Consider the following 13,250-nt stretch of genomic DNA (forward strand, 5'->3'; position numbering starts at 1 on the left):
TCAGACCTGATTCCCCTCACATATACTTGAGTGTGAGGCAAAAGCCCTAAATTCAGCCCTGGAAAAGAGATTCTCCAGGGGACTCAAACTAGTTGCAGTCGCAACACCCAGTTGCACATGTTGCTACTGCACGTGGGTTTTTCTTCACAAGAAGCAAACGCTCAGCTTCGGCAAGCGTCGGGCCCTACCTGTGCCATTGCATGAAGTCATTGGTGAAGAGGTCATACAAACAGCGGGAAGGTGAGCTGTGTGTTCAGAGTATGTGTTCAAATCAGACTCACCTTCTGAGAAAGGGGCTTCGGGTTTATTTTTTTGGACATTGCCTAGCATACCGTTACCTTTGAACCAGGCACAGATGTCTGCGTGGTGGGAAAGCTCCCTGCCTCTCGGGAGCAGGGACACACAGGAGAAGCGAGATCCCACCGGCTGAAGTGAGGTCCCTCAGTCCCTCGCTGCGAGGAGCGGAGGGGCGTTCCTTAGCCGACTGCCTTATTTTGGATGGCAGCCACAGAGCGAGCCCTTCCTCGTACCGTGGCTATTCGCTTGCTACTCAGGAGAAATAAAATGACAGAGCATGAGATACATTTCTTTTATTTAAGGCCTAATACCAACAGTTCTTCCCCTCATTTGCTTCTTGACTACCGACACAAAATTTGCTCTGATGGGGGAAGGAGCAGTTCTGGGGCTGCCCCCCACAGCCATGGTGTTCCAGCCTGCATTGCAGTATGAAAAACAAATTTACCCAAGTAGAAGAGGGAGAAAAAAATGGTTTAAATATGAATTTTAACCCTTGCACTTGGTGCAGAAAAAATTGAAACTTATGCTCGTTAGGCACTGAAATACGATTTTGGTGAAGGACAGCGATCCAGAACAATTCCTAGCATTTGGAATATAAAAATTAAATTTTGGGGGGGAAACAAAATAGAGAAAAATATTAATATTTTAATTATTAACTAACATTTAAATTGTGAGCATTCTCTGCTAAAATTCCATTAAAGATTTCCAGTTCTTCAAAATTCAAAGTGCTCACTCTTTTCATATTTTCCCCCACAGTTTTGTAAACAATCAGCATTTGAAAACCAAGTAATTTTCTTTCTCTCTCATTTTCTGTCTTTTCTGGCTTTATCGCAAATGCGGAAAACATAACTTGCCTCTTTTCACCGTGGCTGAGACCCATACCATGGAAGCTGAAGGTTTCGAAGAGTTGATACTGAAACGAGCACTTACATCTCTGTTAGAAACTAAGCTCCCTCCTACGCCCCGCCGCCAGGCTCAGCAGTTAGGATACACGCACCTATTCACACCTCCGCGCGTCGGACCCAGCAGAGAGCGCGGGGGCAAATCCCGATTACCCTCACCATAAGTTGCTCTTTTCCACGTGCCTGTGCCCTCGGCGTTGTTTTAGTTTCTCTTACACGCAAAAGCATCGCCATTCCCGGCATTTGTAATGACTCAAAATTTCTGGGGCGATCCCTCCTCGGGACACAACTGATTTTTTCCTCCTTCGGTTCATCCGACCTTTCGGCTCCTCTCGCTTTGGTGGCGGCGGCTTCAGCCGGACGCGGGACCGGCTGGGATTTAGGGGCGGGGGGGTGGGGTGTGTGTGTGTGTGTGTGTACCCAGATCCCTGCCCTCCCCGGAGCCCCACCTCGCCCCCGTCGGCAGCGGGGCCCGACGGGGCGGGGGGCGGCGGGGTCCGGCCCGGGGGGCGCGGGGGGACCCGGCCGGAGCCCGCCCCGGCGGCAGGGCAGCACCCGGCCCGGCGGGCACATGGAATGAAAGAAATGAAACGAAAAGCAGCGGGCGAGGGGGGCTGCCCCGCCGAGCAACACCCCCCCCCCCCGCCGCCCTCCCGGCCCCCCCGCCGCCGTCCCGGCCCCCCCACCCGCTCCTCCGCGGCCGCCGGCGGGTCCGGGACAGGCGGCTGTGCCGGGGCTGCCTCCCCGCCCCGCCGCTCCCGGGCAGCCCCGGCTGCAGGAGGGAGGCTCTCCCCGCCTCTCCCCACCCCTGCCACCCTCCGGGCTCGGGGCCGGGGCTGAACCCCCACCACCTCGGTGCCCCCGGAGCCCCTCCGGCCCCAGCGCCTTTGCCGAAGGGAGCCGCGCTATAGGGAGGGAGGGAGGCAGGGAAGGAGGGCGGGGGGTGGGGGGTCATCTCAGCCCAGCGCGGTCTCATCCCCCCTCACTCCTCCCACCACCGAGTGGTGCCTCTTAACCCCCGGGAGCCTCCCTCCCGCGAAACACTGCTCCACTTTGCAGAACACGAGTTGATGAGAAAAAAAATAATCCTCGGCGGCGGCCAGCCATGAGCTGTTTGGATGTTATGTACCAAGTCTACGGCCCCCCCCAGCCCTACTTCGCAGCAGCCTACAGCCCCTACCGCCAGGTACGCGCGGGGGGCAGCGGTGAGGAGGCAGAGGGTGGGAGGGGTGTCGTCTGGAGGATGGCCGTCTGGGGCCTTACCAAAAGGAAAAAGGGAAAAGGAGAAGGGGAGGGGAAAGCGGGGGGGAGATCTGCGAGCCTGCGATGGTGAGCGGAGCAGAACCGCATCCCACCTTGGCGCGGGGCTCGGCACGGTAAGTACGCCGGCGGCGGCTGCCTTGGGGGGAGAGGGCGGTTTTCCCCCTGCGATGGCTTTTTAAGGATTTTTTTTTCCTTTTATTTTTTTCCATTTTTTCTCCCTTGGCCGGGAGGGGCTCCACCCGGGGGCGGGGGGCAGCGATGCCCGCGGCTCGCAGGGCCCGGGAGGGCTGCCGGGGCATCGCTCAGCCCGGGCGCGCCGGCATCCCGGCCGCCGGCCGACCCGCTTGGGGCCGGTATTTCACCGAGCCGCCTCGGAGCGGGTGCTACGGGGTCACCCTCTGGAAGCTGGGGGGGCGGGAGCGGCGGGAGGCGGCGGGGTTCCCCCGGTTTGATGCTGGGGGCTGGGGGAGGCCCCGGCCCCGACGGGGCGGGCAGCAGGGAACAAGGCTGCGGTGCGGCGGGGCTGCGGGGATGCTCCCCACTCCCGGGGCCCGCTCGGCGGCGGGAGCCAGGCCCGTTCCCCGGCCCCGCCAGCGAGACCCGCGGGTGCTTCGTGGCCGGGAGCCACGTCCCGCAGCCCGGGCATCGATTAATCCCCGGATTTCGATAAAAGGATCCCGCCGGCGGCGGGGGCGTTTCGCGGCACGCACAGCCCGCCGTGCGCGGGGAACCGCCCTCCCCGGGACGCGCACGGTCCCGCGTGGGTCCGGGCTCGTTTCCCCGGGCTGCACCTGCTGCACGCCGCTTTCCCTTTTGCCCTCTGGTTTTCTCCCTTTTTCCTCCCCTTTTCTTTTTTTTTCTTCCAGAAACGAATTCCTTCCCCCTCCCAGAAAAAACGAAAGAGGGGGTGGATCGAGGGAGCCGCCCGGCGGGCCGGGGCCGGGGATAGCCCCGGCCGCGCAGCCCCCGCGCAACCCCCGGCGGGGCGGCCCGGCCGCCACCTCCCGCGCCGGGCTGGGGGGCCGGAATACCTGGTACAAATAGCAAATGATGTCTTCCCCCACCTTGCCTTCCCACCAACCCACATACACATACACCCCAGCACCCCCCCGCCCCCCGCACACGGCTTCGTGACATTATTTAGGGGGATGATCATTACCTCAATGGCCGAGCCGGGAGCCAAGTGGAAAGGCGGTTGTCACGAAGGAGTGACGTTATTAAATATCTCGCGTGTCTTGCCCCGGGGCTCTGAGCCGTCCCCCGGTGCTTCCCCCGCCGCCCGCCCCGCGGCTCTGCCCGCCGCCGCCACGCCCGGGCTCCGCCGCCCGCCGCTGGGTTCCAAGAAACTCCCGGGAGCGGCGGCCGCGCTAACGCGGAGAGGGAGATGGGAGACGTCCAGCAAACTTCCCAACGCCCGCTCTTTTCCCACCTTGAGGAATCCAGTACAAACAGCCCAGTCTTGTAGGAAGTACCTGGAGCTTCCACCTGGCCGGGGAAATGCTTTTTTTTTTTTGCCCTGAAATGTGTTTAGGGCTGTCTTTTTTTTCCCATCCCCCTTCCTCCTCCTCGCCTCACTTTTTGGGGCAGATTTTGGGAGCCCACCCCCCGCCGCATCTCAGCCCCTCGGCGGCCGCCGTGCCCCCGGGGAGCCGGCCTGCAAGGTGCCTCCGTGTGCGGGACGTCGCGCTGGGGACCCCCCGCGTGTGACACACACACCCCGCCCGGCCGCCCCCCCCCGCCCGGAGGCTGCCTTGCTCCATCCCAGTCGGCATCTCTCGGTTTGGGTCCCCCAGACCTATTTGCTATTCGCTGCCTCCCCGGGGGGAGCCGGGAGGGGGGGTGGCTCTGCTGGCGGGGCGGGGGGCGGGCATCCTCTCGGGAAGGGCGGCGGAGCGGGCTCGGCGCTGCACCCCGGCTGGCACAGGGAGGGCCAGCGCACCGCGCCGCGCTGCCTGACCGGCTCTCTCCTCCTTCCTTCCCGCCCTCCGTCTTTCCTCCAGAAACTCTCCTTTTACTCCAAAATGCAAGAAGCCCCGGAGAGCGGCAGCAGCGCCAGCGCCAGCAGCTCCTTCTCCAGCCACCCCGCGGCCAGCATCAAGGAGGAGGACTGCAGCCCCGAGAAGGAGCGACCCCCCGAGGCCGAGTACATCAACTCCCGCTGCGTCCTCTTCACCTACTTCCAGGGGGACATCAGCGCCGTGGTGGACGAGCACTTCAGCCGGGCCCTCAGCCAGCCCAGCAGCTTCTCGCTGGGCAGCGCGAAGGCGGCGCGGAACGCCGGCTCCTGGCGGGGTGAGGGCGCGGTGGGGCGCGGTAGGGTGGCGGAACCCCCCCGGGGCACCCTCCTCCCCTTTGCCGGGCCGAGCAGCCCCTAGGAGCCGGCTGTCCCGGGTGGCTTGACTCTTTTCGGGGAAAAAAAGCAAAGAAAACCCCCTTCTGTTGGCGCCGTGCTCCCCACCGCCCGTGCCAAGGGAGGCGGGTGGGGAACTGCATCGCCTTTACAGAGCGGGGGTTTTACCTGGCGGGGGCTGCAAACAAACAGGGAGGGACCCCCCGACTGTGGCCATGACAAGCAGCTCCCCTGCTGACCCTGCCAGGGCAGCTTTACCTCTAGCGTGGTGGTAAACCTGGGAGCAAAGCAAAAAGCAAACATGGGAACCATCTCACCAGCTTCCCACCGCTGAAAACCAGATTGCGTGCGTCCCTGTAGCTTGTGCGACGTGCATCACCACCCTGGTTGCTGATGATGCAGAGACAAGGACCCTAAATTTCTGTCAATGAGGGCTGTCAGACCTGCCCACAGCAGCAGCCCTGTGCTGGCAAGGCTGAGGCCACGGCCGATGCGCAGCTCTCCACAGCCATGCCCGATTCACCCTGGACGGGCCCGTGGGGGTACCCGGGGTGGAGGGGAATAACCTTCCCTGCCCTCCGCCTGCTGGAGAGTTAGGGCAGGCACTTCTTTTGCAGCAGTTTTGGGGACCCTCTCTCGCAGGGCCACCTGCTCAGCCAAGAGCCGGTTTCCCAGCCCCCTCCATAAATTGCTGTCGGTAGTTTCTAAGAATGAAATAGTAGTTTAAATATTTCACGGGCGAAAGATATTCAGCGCTGGAATTGATGGCAGGAGAGGAGAGTCCTTTGCTTGTCATTAATTGCTTCCCTTTCTCCTGAGTAATGCCAGGGCGCAGAGCTGACATACCACCCTGGCAAACATGTATCAGGAGCACGTTTTTATTTGTCCCAGCAACACCGCACATTCCCAATTAATAATGCGTAATGTTTGTCTCTGCGCTGTTAGTAACCACTAGTCCATCTCGCAGGTGGCTTACCTGGCAAAGAAAATGCAGCATTCCTGTCCTTTGCCCTGCCAATACCAAAGGACCTGCAGAATGCTTCCCAAATATGTTAGTGGTATAGCCAAGAAACAGGCGTTAGTCCAGTGTAATAGATGGGGGAATTGCCCCCAGATGTTTAGAAAATTCAAGCCGGCCTTTAGTCGCATCTCCTGCTGTTCCTGCCCACTTTGGAACTGCACTGAGGAAGCAGCAGCTTTCCTGGCAGGGCCAGGCGTCATCAGAGGTGCTGGGGTAAAGGCTTAGACAGGGAGATTATGACCAAAGCAAACAAGAAAAATCCAACCCTGGAAATCGCTGCGGTGCACAATAGCTCTGACTCAGTTGCCACTACTGAGGAAAAGATGTTTCCCTCACCTTAGATAACAGCCTTTTCCCTAAATACATGCTAATAGAAACCTGGAGCAAATTGTTCCAGTTTCATGGGTAAGCCCTGGGCTAGGTGTGTTGGATGTTTTGCTGGAAAGGAATCTGTACTGGCTGGGAGCGATTTGCTGTGTTTGACAGTTGTTTGGGGGATAAAGGGAATGCGAGGGCTGGTTTGTGGGGATCTGGGGAGGGGCAGAACCCTAGGGAAAGGAGATCAGGGCTTGCTGGGTGTGCTTATTGCTGCCTTTCCTTTCTTTCCCACTCCCTTCACCCAGATGGCTCCTTCCCGATGAGCCAGCGGAGCTTCCCACCGTCCTTCTGGAACAGCACGTACCAGCCCTCCTCGGTCCCAGCCACCCTGAGCAGCCCCCTGGCAGCTGCCGCCCACAGCGAGCTGCCCTTCGCCGCCGCCGCCGACCCCTACGCACCGGCCTCTCTGCACGGCCACCTGCACCAGGGTGGCCCCGAGCCCTGGCACCATGCCCACCACCACCACCACCACCACCACCACCACCCCTACATCGGGACACAGAGCACTGCCTACCCCCGCCCCACCGCCATGCACGAAGTCTACGGGCCCCACTTCGACCCCCGCTACGGCTCACTCCTGGTGCCCACCACCTCCGTCCGCCCCCATCGTCTCACCCCCGCCTCCGTGCCCACACCAGTCAGCCCCCCCTGCGAACTGGGCAAGAGCGAGGCGGGCACCGCCGCGGCCTGGACAACGCCAGGACCCTTCCCCAACACGGCGGGGGACATGGCACAGAGCCTTGGCCTCAATGTGGATGCAGGTAAAGAGCTGCCTTCAGCCCTTCTGGGTCCCCCCCAGCTCAGCTGCACCCCTGCTCCCCGCCTCCCTCACACCACCCACAGCAGTGGGGATGGACCCCCCTGTGGTGGGGCAGATGGGATGCTGCTGTGGGGGAATAAATTGGGGGTGGATGCCCATGGGAGACACCCGAGCTCTGCCCTGGGTGCCCTTCTTGGGCCTTTCATGGCAGGCAAGCAAGGAAGGGGAGGATGGGACATCACCCCCATACACAATACCCTTTGAATTTCTGGTGCCCTCAAATGCGCCCGGAGGGTGCTGGTTGCTTTGAAGTACTCCTGTCCTGGCCCTGGCCCTGTTCTTGCCCAGAGCAGTAAGAGCTGGGAGCAGGACGGAGCCGCCCCAAAGGTCACTGCTTGGCTCCCTCCGCGGGCTGCCGAGAGGGCAGGAGTGCGGGCAGATGCAGCAGAACAGGCCCGTTTCTAGACCCCGCACAGGTTCATAATCTGCCTCCTCTCCTCACTTATTTTTACTCCCAGTTTTTGAGAGGAAAGCACATTGCATTTGCTGAGCAAAAAGGGCTATGCTTTTTCCCTGCTACTGGTATCCTGTGCCTGATGGGGAGCCATAGCCGTGACAAAAAGGTGACGCAGGCACAGCCAGCAGTGGCAGTTCCCAAGTCAGTGGTTGTGGAGGCAAGGAAAGCCCTCTCTGGTGGCAGTTCTCCGTGCTGAAATTGGGTTACTGCAGCCACAAGCAGCTCCTTACAGTGACCTCACTTTAGGCCGGTGGGACGTGTGCCCGCCTGCGGTTTAGCTTGGGCTCTTCTCCTTGCTCCACAGCTTTCTGGGGCTCTGGGGAGCCCATGCTTTAGACTGATTCTCTGATCTCAGCTGGCAGAAATGCAGTTTGTCTTTCTCTATCCTTAAACGCCTGTACCTATTTTTCTTCTTCCTTTTTTTCTTCTCTTCGTTCTCAGGTTTGCAGCCTCAGGATAAAAGCAAGGATCTGTACTGGTTTTAGAGCTGTCCTTCACTCTTCTTCCCTTGGCTCTCCCCTGTAGATCTCTGCCTGTTAGAAATGGTGGCATTCAGAGCTGAAATCGGGTCAGTTTGTAACAGCTTCTGATCTTGGTTTGCAGCTCGCCGTTACTCCTTCTGTGGTGGATCCCTACTGAGCTGATGTGCTGACTCAAAGACTCCCAGATCCCCACTTGCCCTTTTCCAAGCCCACCGTGGCCCTGCAGCTCGGGGAAAGACAACGGGACTTAAAAGGACCTGGCATTGCAAGGACGGTACTTTAGACTTATTTTGGAAAGGAAAATCCTTCGGTTGCAAAAGGAGAGCCAAAGACGTTAAACTTCTATTTAAGCAGACCCCACACCCAGAACTGCAGTCAGACTACTCTAAAAGAGTCAAATGACATCATGGACAGTGATGAAAAACCACTGGCCTTCGTACAGAGGGCAGACGAAACCGTGGCTTTTTTTTTTTTTTTAGTGGTGTGAATATTTTTTTATGGCAGCGAAAATTATTTCTTGAATGCAAACATGGGAAAGCTACTTAGCAGTTTTGAACTGGATTTTTACATTATAGAAAAGTAAAAGGAGAAGAAACAGGAACTCATGAACATTTTTGGACTATCAAGGAACTGGTCTGATTTTTTAGCTTTGTGGTTGTGAGTGGCAAGTGTTTGGCCGGGGCCAGCTGCCCTGGCCTTACAGAGATGCAGCTGTTCCACGCACAACTGCTCAGACCCCAGAAAGACGAAAACCAAGGTGGCACTTCTCAGAGTTTGGCACAACATTTGCATTGGATATATAACGGTTGTTTGGTTGTGGTTTTTGGTTGTTTGTTTGGTTTTGGTTTTTTTTTTTTACAAGAAACATCTTCTGGTGAAAGTCAAACCCTCTTAAAGCGGGGGGAGGAAGGAAACCCGTGAAGAACGGCTCGCCCTCAACCCAACAGCCTTTAAGGACAACACCAGAAGGAAAGGCACGTGATGGACAAATAGGTCTGAGTTGCCTCTAACATTTCTCTTTGTCTACTTGTTGCTGTCATTTTGTCACTTTAATAGTTGTTTTGTTTTGTTTTGTTTTGAAAAGGGAAATAAGATATCTATTTAACAGTAGGAAAGCTGCATTAAAGGTATCTCCTTCTTTTACCCCATGTGCTTTTATGAAGAATTAAAGCTTAATAAGAGAAATGAGGCAAACTGGAAACTTGAGGATGAAATAGGAAAAATACCTGTTGTGTGGATGAAGTGAGTTATTTTATTACTTTGCATTAAAGATAAACAGAAATCCTAGCAGTTGAAAATATTTTCTTAGTGAGTAAAAAATACGGTGATAAATACAAAAGATGAGAAAACGCAAGACTGTCGCAGTGCTACATTTTAGTGTATGGTGTGTGTAAGACGGGTTAAAGTAAGGGGGCTGCTCCATAAGAACAGGTGTTTCTTCATGAAGCTGATAGAAGAGGGGACCGTAGCACTGCTATTGCACTGGTAAATTAAAATGCTGTTACAGGGTGATGAATAATTGATGAAACAGTGAAGAAATGGAGATTTCCCCCTCTACTTAAATGCTGACTTTTTTACAGGCAAAACATCTGATCCCAACACTACCACGTTTTGGGTTTTTTCTGTTTTTCCTTAATGTAATGTCTTCAAAGGCTGACAAATTTCAATGCATCTAAGAGGAGAGTCCTTAACATTACCCCTCTGACACTAGGAGAAGCAGTAGAAAATGGGCTTCTGTGCTGTGAGGAGAGGTTTTGTCTTCCGACAGTCTCACATGATCTGGCATAATGTTTACCACATGTCAGAAATGGAGTTAAGAATAACCCAAACTTGCTTCTCCTAGGTGTCAGCTCGGCAATAACTCCATTTCTGGGAAAGAATAGGAATCCTAATAGTAAGAGTATGGTAAAGCAGTGTGAGTAAATCCTGTTAGAAGCTGGCAAGGGGCAATGTGTGCAGAGCATCCCCAGCCAGAGCCTGGCAAGTGGCAGGAGGTGACTTGCTGTGATTCCTTCAGCCAGACGTACCCCTGAGCATTTCGCCCTCAGCCTCCAATTAGCCAGAGCCCGGACAAGCTGTAAAGGGCAAGGGAAGGACTCCAGGAGTTACATTACCAGTTTAACAAAAAATGTTCTGAGGTGTCTATTAAGAAAGAAGGCAGCAGCACTTTGCAGGAGAAAAGCAACTAAAAAATGGCATTTAACTTTATTGCCACAAAAGCTTGGAGATAACAGGATCATCCTGTAAGCATTTGCCTGTGGGTTTTTTTAGGCTGTATTTAAAGTTTATTTAACAAAACGATTAATCTGGCTCTATCACAGATTGTGCTTCACCACAGTTGTTTCTTTTGTCTTTCGTTTTTCCCCCTCTCCTCTGCAGTTCATAATGAGGACTGCAGTTTGCCCTCCTAATTGACTAATGAGGCGATACAGCCCAAATATATCTGTAAATATTCATGTAAGCAAAAACCAGTAATTTACTTCATTGGCGTTTACAATTCATTTTGACTGTGAATATTTTCGAGCATGAGAATTTATGCAATGATCACATATATATTGGTTTCGACATTTGTCCTCCAGGTACTGTTTTTTAATGTTGTATTGTGAAAGCACCCAAACGCCACAGTCCAGACTGTGGCTCAGGGCGTTAAGATGTGCAAACAACTTTTTTAAAATGCTCCTACACTGGATAGACTGCAGTATGAAAGCGCGCATGTCCTAGTTTGGCTAATCCTTGCAGGGTTTTGCTCACTCTGTGTTATTCTGACGCCAGGGGGACTGCTCGCAGCACCTACCTTTAAGGCTTGGGCGTGAGTCTTTGCAGGACTGGAGCCACTGCTCCTAATGCAGTAACAGGGCAAAAAACCTCCGTGCCATTTCACAAGTCTGTTTTATTCCTCTTTGCATCCTAGGTTATTACTTGCTTAATCATGAATGCTTGCAGGAAATCTGGAAATACACAAGCGACCCTTCTTATATGTTATGTATGTCTTACCTGCCACACACCCAAAGAGCAGGGCTGCGAGTCCCCAGTCCTGCAGCCTGAAGAGCAGATCCTCCCGCTGACCCTTTCCGAGTGTCAGGCAGAGGTTAGCACCGGCTTGTGCACTCTAGCTACACACCTGACAAACAGACCAGCCTGGCTGGGACAGACACGCAAACACAGCTCCCGACCTGTTTGTGCAGAGTCCAGGGAAGGAGGCAGAGAGACGGGATCTGCTGCAGAGCATGGCAGTACTGGGCATAGCGAGAGGATCTGCTGCCGCCGAGGGGGAGCAGTTTGTAGGGGTTTGCAGAGTGAGCTCTGGGCATGTCCACTGCAGGCATTTACTTCCCATCCTAAAAATGACTGAAAATTAGCAAAGCATGAAGGAATACTGTGTCAGTGAACTCTGAGGTTAACAGTGATCTGTCAAGGGAAGGATGGAAGTAGGGATGGGACATAGTATTTGCGGTCACAGCCTCCACTTTATTTTAATGATGGTTTTGCTTCAGTATAGCTGTAGTTGCAAAAATGCAGCACAGAGCTCTTAGGCACATGTATATGTGCCCCTGCACTTACAGTCTAACGCTGGAGAGCTTTAAGGCAATGTCACTTACTTCCCACCTCCTTTTCCAGTGGGTTTTCCATAGAAGCCCCCAGCAGAGGAGAAGGAGGGGAGGAGAGAGAAGGTAAAAGGGAGTCTGAGTAATCCCCTGCACCTCCCCTGGACTGTGTGCTGCCTGTCTCTGGGGAAATGTATCTGCCCTGTCTGCTCCTTGGGTCAGGAGGGACTGCTCGCCTTCCCTTTGAAGTCCTATTTAGGTTCATGACAAGCTCGAGTGAGGGCTTAAAGGTTGGTCACTTCCTAGAAGGGAGGAAAAAGCTGCTGGTGCCTTTGGATGCGCCAGGGTTCTGTGACTGGCAGTTCTCGTGCATCTTTTTCTGGGCAAGGGTTGTAATTAACGTGCCCTTCTGATTACAGAAGGGCGAGCCAGCCCCTCTGGGGGATTGTGGTGTCCTGGCTGGCTTCCCTGGCCTGCCACCCAGAGGAGCAGTTGCAGCAGGGGAAGGAGAGAGACTTGCGTTGTGATTATTTGGAGGAGTAAGGTATTGACTGTGTAGGCTAGGCAATTTTGCATAGAGAAATAGGAATAGAGGATTGTTAAAAGGAAAATAAAAAAGGAAAAAAGGAAAAAGGAAAAGGAAAAATAGACAGAAAAAGGAAAATAAAAAAGAAAAAGGAAGAAAAAAGAAAAACAAAAAGGAAAAAGAAATAAAAAGCTTTACTTCAGTCAGCCCCCAAGTTTTGGGGCTACAGCCTTGGGAATTCTATTGCTAATTTAGTTTCTAGCATGGTAAGACAAGCAGCTCAGGCTAGCAGGGTCCCCCTGTTCATGTCCATCTCTAATCATACAGGAGGAGTTCCCTTTGCAGTGCACCTTCTCCTGCCTCCTTAGCCAGGCATAATCCATGACCGACCTGCACCAAACCTGTGAGCACAAATGGTAAGAGAGAGGTGCCAGGGTGCCATGTTCTCCTCCTCCTGCCCTTTCTGCATCAGGTCCTGCGGGGGAAGGCGCTGCAGGCACCTGTGCAGGGTGGAGGGGTGCGTGCCCCTGGGCCCACTCTCATGTATGGGCACCTCCCTTTGCTGCAGCCCACAAAAGTTTTTGGCTGCAGCCCACAAAAACACAAGCTGATCGAGGACTGCAGCATTTCTTCAGGTACGTGCCTGTTGCTTATTTACATTCATGGTAAAGGCAGGATAAATACCAAAGAGGAGAGCTGTCCCATTAGGAGATGTAATACCAAGCTGGACGTTACTGAGGGTGCCCGTCTCCCCACTGTATGGCACATTTCCTCCTGCCCCACCTGGCCCAGGTACGGCTGCAAGGTGCCCTCCTTGTTCATCACCCCCCCTCCCTGACTTCTTCTCTTCTGAACTTCTGTCCCCAGCCCTGACTCCACATCTCAACCCCTCTCTGTTCTCCTACTTCACCCAGCCTCTTCCCTCCTGCACTTACTGCTCTGGCCCCACGCTGCAGCAATGAGGAGCAAAGGAACAGTGTTAGGAGGGACACAAACTTTCCTGTCTATGCTGTTTGCATGGAGTTGAAGCATCAGTATTTCTATGATAAACAGAATTGGACAAGCACAGACCCTCTCTGGAAGAGCTGGCACATGGGCCTCAATCCTGCACCATGCCCCTGCAGTAGGAACCAAGCCCAAATCCCCCTATGCAGTGGAACAACCTCTTTTTTTCACAAGTCGAGTCCTAAAGAGTTGCAACAGCCCCAG

General features: G+C 54.7%; 1 protein-coding gene across 4 annotated transcripts; it reads left to right on the forward strand.

Moving 5' to 3' along the window:
• Nucleotides 1-2,183: 2,183 nt before the first annotated feature.
• On the forward strand, nt 2,184-9,113 carry VGLL2 (vestigial like family member 2). Of its 4 annotated transcripts, none has more exons than XM_075087508.1 (4): nt 2,184-2,385; nt 4,463-4,754; nt 6,457-6,979; nt 7,878-9,113. In XM_075087508.1, exons 1-4 carry the CDS (start codon nt 2,305-2,307, stop codon nt 8,011-8,013), a joined length of 1,032 nt encoding a protein of 343 aa, XP_074943609.1. In that variant the 5' UTR covers nt 2,184-2,304; the 3' UTR covers nt 8,014-9,113. The 4 variants fall into 4 exon arrangements, with proteins under 4 accessions (XP_074943609.1, XP_074943606.1, XP_074943607.1 ...); XM_075087505.1 differs by having other exon boundaries at nt 6,457-6,972; nt 7,930-9,113; XM_075087506.1 differs by having other exon boundaries at nt 6,457-6,972; nt 8,092-9,113.
• The last annotated feature ends 4,137 nt before the right edge of the window (nt 9,114-13,250 follow it).

Source organism: Phalacrocorax aristotelis, chromosome 3, assembly GCF_949628215.1.
Source record: "Phalacrocorax aristotelis chromosome 3, bGulAri2.1, whole genome shotgun sequence".
Classification (NCBI taxonomy): Eukaryota; Metazoa; Chordata; class Aves; order Suliformes; family Phalacrocoracidae; genus Phalacrocorax; species Phalacrocorax aristotelis.

Coding starts and splice junctions, on each gene's coding strand:
- VGLL2 (XM_075087508.1), top strand. CDS start 2,305: ATGAGCTGTTTGGATGTTATGTACCAAGTCTACGGCCCCCCCCAGCCC. Junction 4,755..6,456: donor GAACGCCGGCTCCTGGCGGG/GTGAGGGCGCGG, acceptor CCCTTCACCCAG/ATGGCTCCTTCCCGATGAGC. Junction 6,980..7,877: donor AATGTGGATGCAGGTAAAGA/GCTGCCTTCAGC, acceptor TTCTCTATCCTT/AAACGCCTGTACCTATTTTT.